This window comes from Patella vulgata, chromosome 7, assembly GCF_932274485.2.
Source record: "Patella vulgata chromosome 7, xgPatVulg1.2, whole genome shotgun sequence".
In the NCBI taxonomy this organism is placed as follows: domain Eukaryota; kingdom Metazoa; phylum Mollusca; class Gastropoda; family Patellidae; genus Patella; species Patella vulgata.
Window position 1 is genome coordinate 56,032,135 of NC_065885.2, and position 21,651 is coordinate 56,053,785.

General features: G+C 36.5%; 1 protein-coding gene and 1 long non-coding RNA gene across 2 annotated transcripts; one reads left to right on the top strand and one right to left on the bottom strand.

The window, feature by feature from the left end:
• Positions 1 to 1,048: 1,048 nt before the first annotated feature.
• Positions 1,049 to 10,984, bottom strand: LOC126826854 (uncharacterized). The gene is made up of 5 exons (XR_007682424.2): positions 10,803 to 10,984; positions 5,599 to 5,732; positions 3,890 to 3,991; positions 2,928 to 3,076; positions 1,049 to 2,347 (listed from the first exon to the last, which is right to left on the bottom strand). It is a non-coding gene; the product is annotated as an uncharacterized LOC126826854 (long non-coding RNA).
• A 6,748-nt stretch (positions 10,985 to 17,732) lies between these two features.
• On the top strand, positions 17,733 to 19,894 carry LOC126826842 (V-type proton ATPase 21 kDa proteolipid subunit c''). The gene has a single exon (XM_050555949.2). It carries the CDS (start codon positions 17,828 to 17,830, stop codon positions 18,488 to 18,490), a length of 663 nt encoding a protein of 220 aa, XP_050411906.1. The 5' UTR covers positions 17,733 to 17,827; the 3' UTR covers positions 18,491 to 19,894.
• The last annotated feature ends 1,757 nt before the right edge of the window (positions 19,895 to 21,651 follow it).

Below are 21,651 nucleotides of genomic sequence, written 5' to 3' on the forward strand. Positions count from 1 at the left end.
CTCAAACATCAAGCTCGCGATTTAAAATTTATGGAGAATTAAAATTTAACTAATTTATGGAATGATACGAATAAAGCTAATGAAAATAAACTAATGTCATATAGAATGTTTAAAAGCGAAATATGTACTGAAACTTATGTATGTAAAATTAGAAGTAGAGTAAGAAGGAGAGTAACGTTTATGCCCAGATGCCGAGTGGCTGATTATAAGTAGGGGAGATAACTCTGGTAAATTATTTAGTTTGGGGTTAGACCACATTCATGTCAACATGTTGTACACTAACTATTCTGTTGGGGGGAATTGAAGAATTTCCACCGAGGCTGCCCTCTTTAAATCAAAAGCCCCCCAGTAAGTATTGATTTGGTAGAATTAGTTAAGGATTGTCGATCTGACTGCGTAATTAAATCAGACATGCAAAAGTCAGTTTGTGCGAAAAACAAATCTGCGAACCAATTTTTGAGAAGCACAAACGTTTTAAGATCAGATTTAGATATATAGTGCTAAGATTTTAGATAATTAGTCAGTCATACGTTTGATTGAAATCAGGATCACTTTATATAAGTAGAACTATATATTGATACTGGGAGGTTGCCATGCTTAACGTTCTGTCTTACTACACCAACCGGGATAATGAAGACGGCCTCGATATACAGACAACCGAGGCCACGGTGGCCAATTGAGTAAGACGCTGCCTCGCTACCCTGGGGGTTGAGGGTTCGATCCCGGTGTTGGCCGGAAAAGTTCATCGGGATTTTCCAGTGTGGTTTCCCCTTGCAGACCGATGACCTGACAAGGACACCTGTCTAGTCGTTCGGATGGTACGAAAAACCGAGGTCCCGTGTACACCTAGGCTTGCACGTAAAATATCCCTTGGCAGTCGGAATTCGATATAAGAGTAGGCCGTAACTCCACTGTCGGGGCGTAATTTCCCTCATAGCACACTGTATATGGCGTATGCCCGTCTTCATTAGCCCAGTTGGAGCAGAACAGTAGGACGTTAAACCCCATTTCATTTCATTCATACAAACAACCATATAATAACATACAGTTAAGAAATTTAACATTTTATTAAATATAATTACAAAAAAACATCAATAAAACATACACACAATGCACGTACATGTACACACAGGTACAATATAACACACAAATATCTCATAAATTATTTACCGGTTTTGAAAAAATATAGTTTGATTTTATGCTACATACGTACTAGGCTTATATACATTCACATTCTACCCACACAGTTGTATGACGACATTTGTTGAAATAAATTATATAAATTAAACATTAAAATGACTAGAGTCTTCTTCTTGTAAAAATATATTATGCAGTTACGCAAGGAGATCTTTTGTGTCCAATTCTTTTATGTTATATTAATATATGACTTTACAGCACAACTATATTCACTCAGCGCGTATAACTATGTTAGCTTTGTCGGGATAATATACTGCTGTCAATTCTGAGGAGTCAAATAATATTCAGACTTTATTTACAGCATTGAATATTTCTTACATTACTTAGCTGTAATGTAGTAGATTCTGGAAGAGTCAAAAACTATTAATACATTACAGCACTGAATATTTCTTACATTACTTAGCTGTAGATTCTGGGAGGGTAAAAAAAACCTTAATACTTTATTTACAGCAACGAATAATGCTGATAACATTTAGCTATGTCGGGATGAAAATTCCGGGAGAGTCGAATAATAATGATATTGAATAACGTTATATTAATTTTTTCTCGTTTCCACATTTTCTTGATTTGATGTTTTATATCATGATTAACTGGACGGTATTGTTAATGCCGTAGATGGTTGATTGATTCCATGAATATCGCTGGTTTGTAATAAATAATGATAATATGAATTCAATGAAAGACGTTTCAGTTCTGTATATTTGTCTATTTTTAGAGCACCGTTAGGGTTTTGTTCGCATCCGCTATAACCCGAACTTGTGATGTCACGCATTCTGAATTTCCATAATATCCATTTTCCGGAGGAGATCCGTAACAAGATCGTCCATATGTAAAATCACCATAGTAACCGTTTTGCGTAACATTGTTCGTTTGGCTTAAAATGGCTGAGATTGGACAATCTGGTCCATTTGCTTGCGATGATTCGTGCGTTTTAATTGGTTGATAGTAAAAGGGAACATCGTGATTAATTGGTTGATAATCGTATGGATGGAAGTAGGGTTGTGGACAATTGGGTTGATAATTCTGTGGAACGGCTTCCGGTGAGCCAAATGGTCCATTATTGTATGATGTAAAGTTGCTTTTGATTGGTTCGTGCCACTTTGAATTCGGAATTGGTTTCTTTACAAAGGTAACAAGTTGTTCTGGAATGCTGAAAAAAACAAAACAAAATGAAGAATATATGGTTACATTATGATTACTCAAAGGAATGAAGATGGGAAAGAGGATGGGACTCTTAAAGTTTGTGTCGCTTTTTATGTGCACTGTAGTTTTAAAATTGGCTTTATATGTAATTGATTTAAGGAGTATTTTAAGCCTAGTTTCTATTTTTTCTGTTGATTTATTGATGGGATAGTTCTAATACACTGCTCAGCTGTATTACCTTAAAGGGGTTGGGTGGCCGAATTGTTTAACGAGTGCGCGTTAGATAATAGGCCTAAGGTCTGTCATTGGGTCACTTGTCCAACATCGTGAGATTTCTCCGGGTTCTCCGGTTTCCTCTAACTGCTTAAGTGTCCTAGCCGCAAGCGAATGATTGAAATAAAACTGAACCATATGTTACTCTCGAAATGTGTCGAGTCGACGTTAAACTCCATTTACCTTTCTAATGTTGTCTCCCTTTGATCGCTATGGCTCAATACCCCCTAAAATAAATCATACATACGGAACGGGGGATTTTAATTTATTGCTATCGTCTCGCGAAAGTAAATAGAAAGATTCTGATAACTTACAATTCTGGTCTTGGGGCTGGTCTGGATCTAGGTTTAGGTGATGAACATGGTGAATTGCTGTTATCGCTGTCGAGTTGTGGTAATTTACGAGGTGAATTGACGTCATTGGGATCACGACGAGATCGAGCTCTGCGATTTTGAAACCAAACCTTAAAAAAAATAAACCATATATTGTTAGATAGATTAGAAAAGAAAAAGCAGGTAAATGCCCACTCAAAATAGACCAGCTTCATTTCAATAACAGGCTGTCTACATTGTGTTTGAAACAGATCACTGGTGGAAGGGAGATAATTCGTTATCGTCTGTACAACCAAATACAGGAAAATTCAAACGTCAGAAAAAATAAAAGGAAAGGTAATGCTGTGTAATTGAGCACCACACACCAACGTCGTTATTATTTTTACTGTGGTTATGGTCTTAAATGATCTTGGATTATTTATCGCCAATATCTCATGACCGATGTTTCGTCGACGATAGTCTAGTGTGTTGTGCTCGATAATTCTCCTATCACCTGTCGTGGTTAAATAGCTATGTTTATTTAATTTTCACTCATACAATGATCTATACAAAACTAAACATACAGTGGTCTTCATCAAAGTTTTTTGCAAATAAAATTATTAAACCCGATGGTTTGTCGGTTGGTAGCGCGCGTATCGGCGAATATAGCAGACAAATATGTCTTGGTGTATACAGGCCATACAAGGCATAGAGATCACCTGTCAATTGTGAAAGCTACTACAACAAAGGAACTTGAGAGACCGAGACTACACGTGACTTCTTCCAAAATCATTCAAGTATCAAATATCCAGTGAATAATGAATCAAGATTTTCCAGACACATGAAAAAAAAAGTAATAAGAATGTGTCCTCTGGCGTTCGGTCGCACCATAATAATGATTTTGATAATCCATGAGTAAAGTCATAATAAATATGTCATATTATACATAAATATCCTTATCTTACCTGTGCGTTTTTATGGCTGACGTCAAGTTCTTCACAAATAGCTTCCAGCGTTTCACGGTCTGGGAATTGGTTTCGTGCGAACATACCCTCAAACGCTCTTGTCTGAAAAGATTAAGATTTGACACTCATTATCTTATGACCTGTTATTGTTATTTTTGATTGTTTCAATAGGCCCTCTCATAAATGATATATCTGAGACGAACATATCATATTATGTGTTTATGGGTTATAATACCCAGATTAGGCGAGAAATGAAATAATTAAAGGGGTTTAACGTCCTACTGTTCTGATCTTACTGGGCTAATGAAGACGGGCATACGCCACGTTGTGTGCTATGAGGGAAACTTTTGCCCGGACAGCGGCTCTATGACCTACTATTATTTCAAATTCCAACCGTGAAGGATTTTTTTTACGAGCACGCCATTGAGTATATGAGACCTGGGTTTTTCGTCCCATCCGAACGACTAAACGTTGCGGCTAGAAATGGAGGGTAATGGTTTTGAAGTAAAATATCCTAGTAGTGGAGTTGGCTTTTTGCCAGTTTATGGATTACAGTGGAAATGATCCACCGGGAGGTTTTACCAAGCGCGAATCCGAGTGAGGTGTATAGTTGTACGAGCCGAGTGGGTTGTATATTTTGTACGAGCCGAGTGGGGTGTATATTTTGTACGAGCCGAGTGGGGTGTATATTTTGTATGAGTCGAGTGAGGTGTATAGTTGTACGAGTCGAGTGAGGTGTATAGTTGTACGAGCCGAGTGGGGTGTATATTTTGTATGAGTCGAGTGAGGTGTATATTTTGTATGAGTCGAGTGAGGTGTATAGTTGTACGAGTCGAGTGAGGTGTATAGTTGTACGAGCCGAGTGGGGTGTATATTTTGTACGAGCCGAGTGAGATGTATGGTTGTACAAGCCGAGTGGGGTGTATATTTTGTACGAGCCGAGTGAGGTGCATAGTTGTACGAGCCGAGTGGGGTGTATATTTTGTACGAGTCGAGTGGGGTGTATATTTTGTAAGAGCCGAGTGAGGTGGATATTTTGTAAGAGCCGAGTGGGGTGTATATTTTGTATGAGTCGAGTGAGGTGTATAGTTGTACGAGCCGAGTGAGGTGGATAGTTGTACGAGCCGAGTGAGGTGGATAGTTGTACGAGCCGAGTGGGGTGTATATTTTGTATGAGCCGAATGGGGTGTATAGTTGTACGAGCCGAGTGGGGTGTATATTTTGTATGAGTCGAGTGAGGTGGATAGTTGTACGAGCCGAGTGGGGTGTATATTTTGTATGAGCCGAATGGGGTGTATAGTTGTACGAGCCGAGTGGGGTGTATATTTTGTACGAGCCGATTGAGGTGTATATTGTTTTCGATACGATATATAGGCCTATTTTGTACTGTGCCACCTCGTACTGGACCGGAAAAGGATCAAATGTCATTCTCATTAGCAGATGTATAGTAAATATTCCGCTGCTTTCTCGTTGATATACTTATATTTTTTAAATAAGGTCGGATACCCCGCTACTCGCCTCTTTACTATGTATCCATCTATGACGACGGATCATCATTACCTTCGAGTAATTGACATCTTCATATTACAAGGTGGAAGTGAACTTGATCCGTTGAGAAGTAATCAAGCGAATTATCGCCCACGGTAATCTAGCGGTCTGGGAATAATAGGTATTGTCGTATTACAGGTAGATTTATATTATATGTTTACCTGGGCGGCTGTATAATGAATTCTGTTACGTTTCTTCTTAACACCTTCTGATTTCATATCTAAATAATCATTGGATCTGAAGCTAGGTACGGTTCTTGTCTTCATTATCTCTGATATCTCTAATGATGTACTACCTGAAATATATAATAATTACTGTATTATTTAGGTCTTAAAGTGGCACCACAACTGAAATTCCTGGCACTGACACAATTACAGTAAAGCAGTTTTTGGGGAACTAACATTTCATTATTTCGCTAGCAGTGGCGGGGGGGGGGGGCGAAGAAAACCCACGAGGTTTGACAGGCGACCCTACTCATTGTCACGCACAAGCGGGGAATCGAAAGCACACCACTTGACTCAATGAAAGACCGTATGATTTCACACGCACGCGTTAAACCACTAGACCCCCCCCCCCTCTCTCATTTTATTTCAAATGGATGAAAAGGATGGAAACAGGTATAGCCAATAAAACCTTTCAATAATATGCAAACTGAAAGTTAAAACTTCTACTCGTGGCTTGGTAGATTTTACATCCAATCTAATATGATATCCTCCTTCTGGGGCTTTACTTCCGCTTCCGCCTTGGGTGATATCTGATCATGTCCGCTTTAATTGTATAGTAAAATCCCGTCAATCGCAGAAGACCCTTTAAGCACTAATGTTGCTTTAAAGCAGACGTGAACCCATGGTGCATTGTTTCCATTGTGTATTTGCTATCAAATTTCTCGAGGAAACGATAAACGAGTACCTTGTATTATTTTACTATTTAATGAGGACTGGCTTTACACAAAATGGAAATTAGGAGATATCACTCAAATCTGACCACTGTTTAAATTTATAATCTAACATTTATTACTGGCAATACACAATATATTGGAATATTCCTTTCTCATAATACACAGTGTATTGGAATATGCGAAAAGATAGGGAGAGTCCGGGGGGGGGGGGCTAGAACATTTCGAAATTTGTCAATTCCGAGAACGCTGTTTAAAGCGCCTCTAGCATTCCAAATTCCAACATAAAACCCTTTAAAATACATGATAATGAAAGAGACAAAAACCTGATTATTCACAATTTTCGTATCATGAGCAATTCATCTCATAAAAAAAATCTTTTTAATTTGACATTCAATACACAAATCTTCATCAAGAAAATAGGCGTGCACTGATAGCTGATAATGTAAGTGCGAGAGTCGGTTCGCGACCGACCAGAGAGCAATTACGTATATCTATCATTTAAAAATGAATAGACTAGTAGTAAAAAGGTTGAAAACTTTCATCATTAGGGCATGGGTATACATGTATACCCTAGAAAAGGGCAGGGTACCATTTGTATACCCTGGTGCCCGGGTTCCGGTGCCCCTGATACCAACAATAATTAGAATTCCAATGCGAGCAGCTATATTCATGGTCTACATACTAGAATACGCGACAGTATCAAAACATGGTGATTCCACAAGGTCCAGTCCTAATTAGAAAAATCCTTTTCTCAGTGTCATTAATTACGACTTCATTATAGTCAAGGTCAGTTAGTTTTCTGATATGTTTACTATCATTGAAAAAAAGCCCAACTATTCCACTATATGGAATTAGGGATGTCATTTCCTTTATGAATGCATGTGCACATGCCACTCAGCTGATTAGCACAAAACAGCCACTATGGCGTCCATTATGATGCTCCCGGGTGTGTTGGTATTATATTATTCGAGATAACGAACATTTGATAGACGTATACTTCCAGTGGTCATTTATACATATAGAATTAACTAAAAACTTTTCAGTCCATATTCTAGTATCTCAATGATACCAAGCAGTCCTTATTCGACAACAATAAAAACTCGAGGAATACATGAGACATTTGCATAAAACGGGTCCATAGCGACACTGCTGCACATACTACGAATGGTCCAACAGATGGAATTAACTTAACCTTTCCATATCCTTGTACTAGAATAGAAAACATCCCTTGTATCACACCGATAATTGAATGAAATTCAAGGTCTTGCTTGTATAGTCACCGATCGTCTTACCCATCATGGACTCATCCTGACTGTAAGATGAAGACGTGTCTGTGTCGTTGGGGAAAATTGTCTTCAACATCATTATTTTCTACAGCTTCAAGTCTCCAATACTTCGTGTAAACGAACGCTGAGAGGAAGAGACGAACCAGACCCCCTACTTCAATATCATAATGATTCATTAAAACGAAGATGGCGAGACGGTGTCCGTCCGTTCAAGTATTGATCGAATTCTGAGTTGAACTATTGTCATCCCCAGGCTTCCTGACCTGACTTGGCCAAGTCCAATCCACTGATAAATTCACGTATTCAGCCCTCGCGTATAAAATCTGTCAGTTTCTTACTAATATTCCCCTACGTTATTACCGTATTCAGTGCTTTCATTTAGCGAAGCTGTCTTCATATATGAAACAGACGATATTTCTGTTTCAGTTTAATCAGAATTGTGCAATCGTTACCGGTACAAAATATTTTATCTCATTTTTCCAATTTAATAATATCTAATGGTAGGAGACAGGACATTGCTCCACAAATATCAAGACAGTCGTGTAAGTGTCAATACACCTCCGTATTGGCATAATAATGTAATTTGCGAATATAAAGTGATCATTCAATCAGTCTGGTCTATTAAAAATATACTGTATACATAATGTTATATACTTCAGTGAAATAATATATCAAAACTTTGTTATTATTCAATTAACATAATTATACGTGTCTGGATCAGAACATAAAACGCCCAGTTATGTTATGGACAACGCAGATAATATTATACCATTTTGGATTTAATTTTACATATAGATGAAAAGGATACCGGTATTAACAGTTATAATTCTGCAAGTTTTGGAAAATATTCTATCAGTTTAGATTAATGTGGAATTAATGAAATTAAATGGGGTTTAACGTCCCGTTTTTCTGCTCCAACCGGGCTAATGAAGACTGACATACACTATGGGGATTATTGAATTTCAATTGCTATGGGTTCTTTTACGTGCATTTCAAGGTGTACTCTGGGCCTCGTTTTTTTCGTCTCATCCGGACGACTAGGCGCTGTCCCTTACCAAGTCAGATTCTAGATTTAATATGGCTTATGAATGAAAATATGATTGACTCTTGTTATCTATTAATTGACATTATATTCTTGTGAGCATTATCTCAATTACCAATCTGGGTTCCTTGCACGTGGTCAATCCCGAGCTCCATTTCTGTAATTCCATTATGTGGTTTTTATCAATTGGTATTTAAGATTAACGAATATCCTGGAGCTGTTTACACTTCCTCGTTTACAGCTTGTTTCAAGACAATTAATAACCCTAATAAAGGGCGATAATTAATGAAATTAACTTCAACTGGGTCATCAATCAATTATCTATCTGATCAGAGCCAATTAAAGAAGTATCGCATATCGTTTGACGTAACGTAATTTAAGCCATGCTCTATCGCATTCACATCGCCTGTTCGTTATCTTTAAAGATGGCTTTATTTAATTAATGATTTATAATCTTGGTTGATTTTTTGAGGATTGATGTGATTTTGATTAACTGCCGTTTATAGAGTTACTAGATTATTTCCCCTCTTTAACTGATTTTTAGATGATTTGTTAGATTCTGATTAACAGCGGTATAAAGATTATTTAGGATTTAACAAGATTTATTACACACGTGATGCATCTATTATTTTTCAAATTACATCAATCTTTGAGGATACAATATTGTAGAAGTGGGGATTTTCGAATTTGCGTACATATTTAATGTAATAGAATTTAAATTGTGTACATATTTAATGTAATAGAATGCAAATTCTATATAGAAATACCCACTATTATACTACGATATCTCCACAAGTCAAAACTTTATCCGAGTAAAAATATAACATTTCGTGAAGAATGGGTTGGAATGCACGTATATTTTTTTAACAAGTTAGTGAATACTTAATATGTGTTTCAAAATTTCAAAAACAAAAAGAATTCAAAAATGAATTTCATCCAAATCATTTTAATTAGCCAAATATTCATATTATGAAGTTCGTTATGTAGCTTGAGTGTGGGTACAAAAGGAAAATTGGTGTAGGGGTGGGTCTATTGAAGTATAGAACAAATAAATATATTCACCCAGAGTGTAAACTGTAAATAATTTAAGTAAGGACAATATCTTATACATAGGACCAGGCTGTCACTCAGCCATGAGACTTGTCATTTCTTTGTGCATGTTTTATTTACGTTCGAATGGCACGTCCATTGTTAAAGGGGTTAAGGGGGTATAATACTAGTTACTTTAGTATAAATACCACATCCCTGATTGTTATCGATGTCAAAAATGTAGCCAGTCAAGTCACGCATTCTACAAATGTCCGATTTGTACGGTCAAAAATTAATTTCCATTTAAATGTACCATTCCACAGAACTTATCAGCATTCTATTTATGTGTTTATAACGTTAATCCCTGCATGGACGCACATTTTCATAAATAAATAATATAAACGACACATTTTAATATACCCCATGTAGTTGAATGCATAAACAGTTATTCCAATATTTATTATGTTGAGTCAAATTAAGGCTTAGGAATAAATATAATCCATCCATTTATTCTCTCAGAAACAATATTGAAACCAAAGAACAAAAAGATAATTCATTATTCATTTGTCATTTGAAAATATCTCATTAATTTCTCCGGGGAACATAAACATACTGTAACAACAACAAAATACAAACAATAAGGATTTTTTTTATCTTATCTTACTATTTAGTTTTTCTATCAACGTCATAAAGTCAGCTGTGCGTTTGAAAAAAAAAACACCGTTCTAAACGACCGTACATGTATCTATTAATTCTTTATATAAATGTAACCATTCACACTATGAAAGAAATCTTACTATTTAGTTTTTCTATCACTGTTATAAAGTCAGCTGTGCGTTTTAAAGACATCGCCGTTCTAAACGACCGTACGAGTATCTATTAATTCTTTATATAAATGTAACTATTAACAATATGAAAGAAACCTTACTATTTGGTTTTTCTATCACCGTCATAAAGTCAGCTGTACGTTTTAAAGACATCGGCGTTCTAAGCGACCGTACGATGATGATGAGTTAGTTGTATTTTACGTCCGCTTCCACCGAGGTTATATCGCAGAAGAGTATAATTCTTTTTATAAATGTAACCATTCACAATATGAAAGAAACTTACCTTTGGTTTTGCTGTAGTCTCTCCTGTCTTCAGATAGTAATAAAGCCAACAGTCCTTTCTGTTCGTGGTTTAATTAAGTCCACTACTAATCTGGTATATATAACTCTCAACAATACACATGTATTATACATTGACCTGTGTACGTAGGTAATGACAGGTGGATATTGACCAGTGTGACGTAATACACGAACAGGCAGTGGACATTATATACCTGATTCAACAACTGACATGTGGTCAGTTTTAGCTGGACATCAGCTGGACGAATCGATAACAACACATCAAGTCCTATTGTTAAGACTACGCAGACATTGAAGCAATGAGGAGGGTGTCGGGCTGGCCCATTGTTCCATTATTGTCCACTCATTGGTCAGTCTTTGTCTGAACAGCTCACTAGTGCTGTTGGTTCATTATAATAAATTTCTAACTGAGTGAACAAATGGCTTTCAGTGTTCACTCACGTCACTGACTATTAGTCATGAACAAACAACATTAGAAATCATGTGTCAAAAAATGATATGCAATTTTGATATGGAACATAAATTATTTCAATCCGACTGTTCTCCCTTTTTTGATGTGTACTAATAAAAGAATTCATATTTGACACGATCGTGTAATATGTTCTTTTAATGGATATAGAGTCTTTTTTTTTTAGAAACAGACATCACCAAAGTATCATAATGCCTTACAGACCCAACATGCCAGAATAAAAGCTCAAGATAGAGTATTAGGCCGTACACAGATAAAAGTGACCAAATTTAATTCTATAGGTGAGAGAGAGAGAGAAATGGGGTTTAACGTCCACACGACACAAACTAGGTCATTTAGGGACTAAAATATGGTTCAAATTTATTCAACAATTCGTTTCCGGTGGGAGGAAACCGGAGGACCCGGAGAAAACCCACAAGGTTGGACAGGCGACCCTATCTTGTCACGTACATGCGGGGAATCAAAACCACGCCACATGACTCAATAACAGAACTTATAATGTAACGCGCTCGTGCTAACCATTCGATATTATACATATTTTTTATGTAATATATTATAATTTTCATGCAAATTTATTTTGTTTCATTATTCTGGAGACGGATTAATATAAGCTTTATAGCTTGTTTCCCAATCCAAATAAATTATTATGTATCGTATATAGTATGTAATATATGGTAAATAAATATTGTTTAAACCAACCATTCGGCCATCCATCCCCCAATTCTCCAGGTGACCTTTTTGAGGATATAATATGAAATTTGTTCGATCAGTATTTTGTCAGCGACATGTTTTCTGGTAACAAACTGCCCGCTCCCGAAACCCATCTCAGGAACTTGGCTGCTCGACCAACTCTCGCTTCATGTAGTGTGAAGATGACTAAGAATTCATCCCATCAAACGTAAGAGAACATGTCTAGTCGTTAGGGTTGGTCACAAAACATAAGTGTCATGTATACCATCATTCTGCACACAGGGAACTAACTACTTCGATAATAGATCTCTGCCCTGAATCACCACCATATCTAAAAATGGTATACTATTTTGTACACCGGTCCATATCTGTAATACACACACAGACTAAATATACCCTTTCTATTCTATTAAATGGACTCGAAATCAATACTTCTCAAAATTCGCATAGTATACTTAGTGTATTGGACTAATATCGTCGTTTTAGGAATTAAAATGTCGGTCAACTAGCTTAGTGTCTATTCTTAAGTGGAATTAGTTGTAGATAGACAGCGTAAGTTTAGTATGGTTTAACGTCCTACTTTTCTGCTCAATCCAGGCTACCGATGAAGGGTATACGACATGCAGTGTGCTATGAGGGAGATAATTTGGCCGGACAGCGGCGCTATTGCCTACTCTTACTTAAATACCCCCCTCCCCCCCCCCCCAACACCTCCTCCCCACAGCACACAATGCAGGGTGTATGCCTGCCTTGACGTAGAAAAGTAAGTTCTATTCATGATTGCAATGATCCATGTTGGATATCCATAGTATAACATTTCAATTCTTCTATAACGAATAAAATATCTTTCAGGTTAAAATAGATGACATTTACATCTATGTTATAATAAAAAAATTCATAGAATTTAAAATAGATGACATTTATATCTATGTTATAATAAAATTTGAAATAGATAATATTTATATTTATTTCATAAGAAAAGTGATTAAGCTGATAAATTTCTTTCTCGATCATAAAATACAAGTTTTAGTGGATCGTGACCAAAACTCAGCGCAGGAACAATGGGTGGATATTCCCAGCCGCGGTAAAAAAAATATCAAAGAGATTCACGTAGCGGATATTTCACAAATGAACACAATGTAACATTTTAGCACCTTACATACGATGAAGGGGTGTTTATAAATACCGATATTAGACAGATTGTGATACATATGGATGGTTTAATTTATTGTTTTACCAATTATACAATAGACGTAATCTAATTATACCGGGCTGGATAATGGGAGATAATCCCTTTCATCTTACCGCTCACTTGCCGTATGTTTTTGAACTGGATGAAACAACACATTTAGTTAGAATCAGGTCTTGGTTTATAACCGTGTTATTTGTGGATGATTGTGGACAACATCTTTAAATCAATATTAAACTTGATACTGTTTTCATTATCCCGGTTGGTGCATAAAAAAAGACGTTAAACCCCATTCCATTCATTCATTATTTAACTCAATAGTTTTGTACTAATTCCTTAGTGTAATTTCCAGTCAACAAAACCTTATATGAAATAGAGTTTAAAGGGACAATAACACTCTGGCTGGCTTGACTGCTCGAGGAAATAAAAAATAGCCTTATTCTAAGTACTAGATGTGTTAGTGTCTTACCTGATGTGTAAATTATCCATTAAATCTTATTTTACTTGTCCAGAGGGTTCAAAAATATTTTTAAATCAAAGTCACATTTGAAAAGCTTTAAGTCAGGCTTTTCAAATCATTTAAATCATTTAATTTACAATTTGTTAAATTAGGTGTGTTAAGATGAAATTTGTATCATCAATTAATTGGAATATTGAAAAATAGTACAATTTGTTGATCAGAATAAAGATTGGGACATATTATTCAGTTACAACAAGAGTGGTATTGAGCCTTTAATGTCTTACTTTTCTGCACCAACCGGGATAACGAAAAGGGCCAGGGCCTTATAAACGGTAGGAGCTCGGGGATTTTCTCCGAGAAAATTTTGGAAGACCTGGGTGTCTGTGGTGATTTGTGGCGCATATCCATCCGGTGATGGGACAATTGCCACTCCCAACCAACATAAATCTCAAGAGAGGTGGGGGTAACGTCCAATTTACACAAACTAGGTCATTTCAAATGCATTTCAATAATTCGCTAGCGCATAGGGAGTAGTCTTTAGAAGTAGGAGAGAACCGCAAGACCCGGAGAAACCCCACGAGGTTGGGTAGGCGTTTTCCTACTCCTTGGGAATCAAAACCACGATGACAGAACTAAAGCGCTGGCGTTAAACCATTCAACCACCCAACCCTTTACACGTTTCGTAGAAACAGAATAATAAGTAATTTGTCTATAGTTTGATAGAGGTGGGAGGGGTGGATGCTCCTGGATCCGCCACTGTCTGCAATATCATTTCGCTGAGGAAACGGGCGTAAAGCACAGTTATTTCACGCAGAAACACAATAACGCACCGAAAGTTATTCATTACTAATACTAAACTCGATAGTTTCGCACTAATTTCTTAGTGTAATTTCCCGTCTACAAGACCTTATATGAAATAGATTTTTATTGTCCTACCCCCTCCCCCACCATGAATATCTGTTTATTCATCCGTTCAAAACTTTTCTAAACGTATTACAAGGATTTATTTTTTTAAACCTGATAGGAGTTTTCCGCTAGACCTAATGAAGAAATCGATATTAAGAGTCGCAGAGTTACTGCCCCTGTCCCCGAAACTTCTCTGTGGGCCAGTGGGGCTTTTTTTAAACTTGATGTCACGCATGATAAATTTTATGAGTATTGATTGCCCTGACTCCGAAAACACGCTTCAACATTCTGCTGATGCCACTGACGCTTGAAGTTTTTTTTTTTTTTCTAATATTGATGAGATTGTTCGACTACTATTATATTTCAATTATTACGTTTCGTTTTATTTATTTATTATTTTTTTTATATATATATTTTACTTCATTAAGATCTGACTTCATCGAAGTCGGAGTTCTGGTAACGTGAAGTTATTGGCCAATCATCAAATTGTATGTGTTTGTAAACTGTCTTTCCTTTTTCGGTGATTGTCTTTTGGGGAGCTATAATAGTGGCCCAGTTAGTAATTCGCTGGCTCACTAACCATGTCTTGGCCGACAAAGTTCCCAGTGATTATTCAGCGTGGCTGTCAGTGGTGCAGGACAAGGGGCTAACCTGTCAGAGGTCCCGTGTTCGATCCCAGCCTTAGACGAGAAAGCTCATCATTATTTTCCGGCGTGGTTAATCCTTGTCCGTGGTGAAAAATAGAGGGCCTGACCAAGGACAACGTATATTAGTCTTTCGGATATATAGTCATTAAGTAATGGTAATGGTAATTAATTACTTTCAATGTAATGGGTAATGGTAATTAATTTCATTGCTAAAAATGAGAAAGTAATTGTAATGATTACATTTAAAAAGTAATGGTAATGGTAATGTAAATTATTACATTGGCAATTTAATGGCGCCAGCCCTGATGGGACGAAAACCTAGGTCCCGTGTACACATTGGCATGAACGTAAACCTTGGCAGTTGGAATTCGATGTAAGAGAAGGTCGTAGCGACCCTATCCGAGTAAACTTTCCCCCATAGCACACTATGCCCGTCTTCAATAGCCCAGTCGGAGCAGTAGGACGTTAAATCCCATTTCATTTGCGTCTTCATTTGCCCTTTTGGTACCGAGAAGTAAGACGTTGGGTCTACACCATAACGTTTAATTGTTTGGGTTTTTTTTAGGGTTGGGGGAAGCGCTTAAAGTATCGACAGATTACTGAAATTATGACCTAGAACACCATAATGGGGTTTAACATTCACTCGTTTCAATAGGTTTTTCGGGGCTGAAATTGTGGTTCAATTTTATTATAATAATTCGCTTGCGCGTCTAGTAGGGGTCTTTAGCTCAAAATATTGAGTCGTTTCTACGTGAACGTCAAAAATGCTTATCCGGACACGTAATCCTTTTTAGATTTCGGGTCAATGTTTCCGTTGGGTTACCTGATAATCGATTTCCGTCCATTTAGAGGTCTATATAGTAAATGACCCACGTGCTGTACTTGATAAAGAAAGGTAAATTTCACCTACACATTACATGTAGTTTTATAAAATAAAGAAATAAAGACACAGTATAATACAGTTTGGGACACCGTTTTCCATTTCCAGATGAAGACTGACGGGTTTTAAATGTTTGAAAACGTATCACAAATATTGAGTTAGTTTTAACACAGAATTAAGCAGTTTTATTCTCCCCAAAAATATCAAGATTGGCCCTTTAAACGTAACCCATTCTTTTAAAAGACCTTCACTCTCTTTCTCTTTTTGCCTCCATGCATGTCGATTTTTTTGATTTTTGTCCTTTTTGGTGTATAGAATCGAAGAAAGGGGTTTGAATTTACATTTTCTGTCAGGTTTTGCTGATTGTCAGGCTTTCGTTTGATTATACCTAACCCCAACTCAACATTTCTCGGGTCATAGCTTCAGAAATATGACCTCACATATACTTGGGGGGGGGGGGGGTAGAGTCGGTCGAAGCAGTAGCGGGGGCGGGGGGCATCCGATCAAAGAATGAAATATCGGTAGGCCCTATCGGTGTTAATTTTATTATACAAGCTTCCCTTCTTAATTTTTATAAAAAAGTTCATTTCAACAGTTTTAATTTTAAATGTTTCCCTTTCTCTCATTTCAGACATGACGGGTGGAGGGGGGAATGGTTAGCATGTGCGCGCTGCATCATAAGGTCTGTCATTTAGTCAACTGACGTGGTTTCGAATCCCCGGTTGTACGTGACAAGGAGTATGCCCGGGTCGCCTGTCCAACCTCGTGAGTTTTCTCCGGGTCCTCCGGTTTCCTGCCACCCACTGCAAAAGACCCCTAAGCGCAAGCGAATCATTGAAATAAAATTGAACCATGTGTTAGTCCCGAAATGACCAAGTTTGTGTCGAGTGGACGTTAAACCCCATTTCTCTTTCCCTCTCTCATTTAAGTTCACGTGCATTATAGGTCAACGTTTGACGTCATAGGATACGCGCGTTCTGAACATCGGGGAGCAACGGTGGCTAAGTGAGTAGGCCTAAGACATTGCTAATCTGGAAGTCCCGTGCTCGATCCCTGCGTTGGCCGAGAAAGTTCATCGGGATTTTCCGGCGTGATTCTGGATATTGGTTTTAATCTCATGTATATGTTACACATAGTATTGTTAACCTGTGGGATGGAAGACACTGTCTTGTCTTCATTAGCCCAGTCGGACTACAACAGTAGGACATTAAACCCCATTTCATTTCATTTTATTTACATCGGATGTAGCACTAGCACAAGTTAAACAAACTGATACGGACAGAATTGGCGCCTTTTACTCATTTAATGCCTTTTATTACTAATTTACACTAAATAGAAAATATTTTTTATCCAGATATTCTTCCAACATATTCAATTTTTGTCTTAATAATTATAAAAATTGTTTTAGGATCTAATTTGCACAGGAAAAAAGGTCAATATTGCTTCCGCGGACGTCAACCCTATCGGTGATCAGTAGTAGTAGTTAGTACCTTGGTGTTTTAACGTCCTTTTCCACTGAAGTGATATCGCAGATCACTTTCTGCACATTTATGCTATACAGTGATTGTTTGGGTGATAGAGACTATCGAGATTACCAAAAATTCCCGAATACCCAGTGATAAAAATATAAACAGACGCATGTAGGAGTCATGCGCACAGTCGAGCCTACAAACCGGATATCGATTTTAAGGTCATGTGACACATTTTCCTGGTCATGTGAATATTGAGGTTTTGAGAGGACAAATATATAATTAGGAAAAGTCGAAAATGGAAAAGGAACCAACTAAATCCGTTGGAGTACAGTCCGGGCTTGTTTACAATAGCCTCTACGGAATATTCATTGGAATCCTTATTCTCATTGGCCTGTATTACAACCTAACAGGGAAAGGATCACGATTTGACATAGGATGGTTTCTCCAATCAACATCTCCGTATATGTGGGCACTGATCGGTACTGGATTTGCCATCTCTTTATCAGTAGTAGGGGCAGCATGGGGTATCTACACAACTGGAACAAGTATCTCCGGTGGTGGAGTTAAGGCCCCTCGTATTAAAACCAAAAACTTAATCAGTATCATTTTCTGTGAAGCTGTAGCTATTTATGGTATTATTATGGCGATTGTCATCAGTACCAACCTTGTGCATTTTGATTTGACCATGTTGGAAAATGACAAGGATAAAATATATCAGAACTATGCTGCTGGTTATATGATGTTTGGAGCTGGTTTAACTGTTGGTGTAACTAATCTGGCTTGTGGAATATGTGTAGGAATCGTTGGATCTGGTGCTGCCTTGGCAGATGCTGCAAACTCTTCGCTCTTTGTAAAAATTCTAATTATTGAAATCTTTGGCAGTGCTATTGGTCTGTTTGGACTTATTGTGGCTATCTTACAAACATCGAGAGCTACCATGGCCAGCAGTGGTGCATAGAAAATAAAACAGAAGCAAGATGAACGACAATATTAACTTGGTCCCGATCATGATCAAAACAGTAGAACTATTTAATTAAACAGTCCATAATAAACTTTATTCTTCAAGCTATAAACTCAGTTTTAAAAATTATAATGTCCAAAATGTCTGTGTGTTATGAATAGACATATTAATCTATTAGTTCAGGCGTTATCTCTCTATGTCTAATGTGTACATTCCACTGTATCTACGATATGTATAGTTATATGTATAGTGTTTTGGGAATCTGCTTTGTTTAACCACTTATTTATCTACCTTTGTATATATATATATTCCCCCAAGGGCAAAATGTCAGATAGGCTCTGGTAGGACCTTATTTTCCACCCTTGTTATATAAAGTTATGAATATTATTCTATTTCGAGAACTAAACCTTTTTGATTGATGTCAAAATAAAGTATTGAATTAAGTTGATCTGAGGTGTTATTAGGAGGCAGAAAGTTGGCTTACTAAATTTACTAATTATATTTCTGTTTTTTGATTAAACTGTTGACGATAGAAAAAAATATCAGTTATTGCTACATAACTGCCTGTCTCTGGACCTAATATGTTAAATGTAGCAAATACACACATCAAACGAATGACTAGTCATTTCAATATCTATGTTAAAAGATTTACTAACATATTTATAAAGAATATCACACAGAATTCTCATAAATTGTTTGTAATTAATGGAGAAATAGTCAATAAATTAGAGCATCTATTAAATTAAGTGGGGGTTTCCCTACTTTGCTGAACCAACAGGCCTAAGGAAGACGGGCATGCATCCTGCAGTATGCAATCAGGGAAATTTTTCCCAGGCAGCAGCAAATCTGCCTATTCTTTGTCGAATTCCAGATTTTATATCCATGGCCATGTGTACACAGGACATCAGGGTATTTTTTTTGTCCCATCCCAACAACTAGACAATGTTCCTTGCCAGGAACTTAGTCTTGCATCACTGACAACAAGAAGACCAATGGAAAATCCTAAGGAACCTTCTTGACTAAAATTCGTTTTAGAAAGAATTGTATTTTATTTTTTAAAAAATGCATTTATAGGCTAATCTTATTGAAAAAATTCTGAACATAACAAGCTTTATAATAATGGACTGGTGTATGTATGGAAAAGATTTCAGAATAGTTATTATTTATTATGTATATGATTAAGTAATGTCCTCCAAACATGTGACATATATTAGACTATTATTATTAGGTGAAAGTAAGCAGTACATATTTGTGATTTAGCTGGTGCATCATTTTATTGGCTTAATTCTATTAAAGCTGTAGGCGACATAAATTATCATTAGTGTATATGTTGTAATTTCAAATATTATTGTTAAATTAATGAAAGATTTATGTAATAAAACGTTTTAAATAATCAGAAAATATTTTGTCTTTTTGTTTAATCAGCTATATAAAGCACATCGACAAGCCTGGAAGTATTAGCACCTGTCACAGACATCTTGTCCGGTACAACCAAAATCATTATTTCCAGGCCTGTTGTAGCATCAATACTAAACTTAGCCTGCCTGTCTACAGTTAGCTCCACTTGAGAAGAGACACTAAGAACATCGACAAGCCTGGAAGTATTGGCACCTGTCACAGACATCTTGTCCGGTACAACCAAAATCATTATTTCCAGGCCTGTTGTAGCATCAATACTAAACTTAGCCTGCCTGTCTACAGTTAGCTCCACTTAAGAAGAGACACTAAGCTAGTTGATTGACATTTTAAGTCCAAAACTTATTTATTCTGCTTCTGCTTGATGGAATTGAATAGGTATATTTAGTCTTTGTGTGTAGAACAGAGATTTCTTCTCAAAGTATGAAGTAGACCTGTCTCTGTGTGCAGGATGAGCACTTTGATGAAAACTAGAAATAGCATTAAATCATAGATCGTATATTCTATGATTACATGTATATAAATGTTTTATATAAATACGGGAAGGGGGGTGGTCTAACGCGTGCGCGTGAAATCATAAGAACTGTCATTGAGTCAAATGGTGTGGTTTCGATTCCCCGCTGGTACGTGACAAGAAATAGGGTTGCCTGTCCAACTTCATGGGTCTTCTATGGGACCTCCAGTTTCCTCCCACTGCAAGCAAGTTATTAAAATAAAAGTGAACCATATGTTAATCCCGAAATGACCTAGTCTGTATTGAGTGGATGTTAACTCTCTCTCTCTCCTTCCTTTGGTAAAGACTCCAGACAGCCTTATATAAATGTTTTATAATAATACTCTTAAACTGAGCTAATGAAGACGGGCATATGCAATACAGTGTGCTATGAGGGAAATTTTGCCAGGACAAAGGCACTATGGCCTACTCTTATATTGAATACCAACTGCCAAGGGATATTTTATGTCCACGCCAATGTGTACATGGGCCATTGGTTTTTCATATCTTCCAAATGACTAGACAGCTGTCCTTGTTGGTCAAAATTCATAGAAATATTAAAAATACAATGTTAAAACTACGATTTGACAAAATATTAGAAATGATTACAAAATCTGTCTGCCAATTAATTCTGAAAACCCAACACTGACATTTGACATGCCAATCAGTTTTCTTTTTCAGGAACATCTATTAATATTTTGCTTCTTATTTCTTGTGAGAAAAAAATAAATTTAAAAACAAAAAGTTCTTGTTATTAAAATCATTTTTATATAAAAACAAACTGCAGATCAATGAAAAAAAAAACATCTACCAAAAGAAGATGATTGGGTCAGTTTATAGTTAGATTGTTACCTAGAACAATTTAGTTCTAAATGAACACTCATTATCATCATAAATCCTGTTCTAGTAACAAAAAAACCCACTCTTATTATAGCTTATTATAGAATCTGCACTACAGTAATTCTTAAATTTTGCCGGTTGGACTATTTAGCACTTTTCTTATGATATGAAATTAAAGTTACATTTATTATTCTAAAAGTAAAATTGCATCATTCATATAAAAAAGATTCAATTCATCAAAAGATTCAATTTCATAACAAAACTATTTTGCACTTAGACAAGTCCAGAATTTCTTATGATATGTAAAATTAAAGTTACATTTATAATACTAAATGTAAAATTGCGTCATTCATATAAAAAACTTGATTTCAACAAAAAATAGTTTCATAATCAAAAACATAACTATGTA

Bases quoted from the DNA above. Each gene is read 5' to 3' on its own strand.
- LOC126826842 (XM_050555949.2), top strand. From the start codon at position 17,828: ATGGAAAAGGAACCAACTAAATCCGTTGGAGTACAGTCCGGGCTTGTT.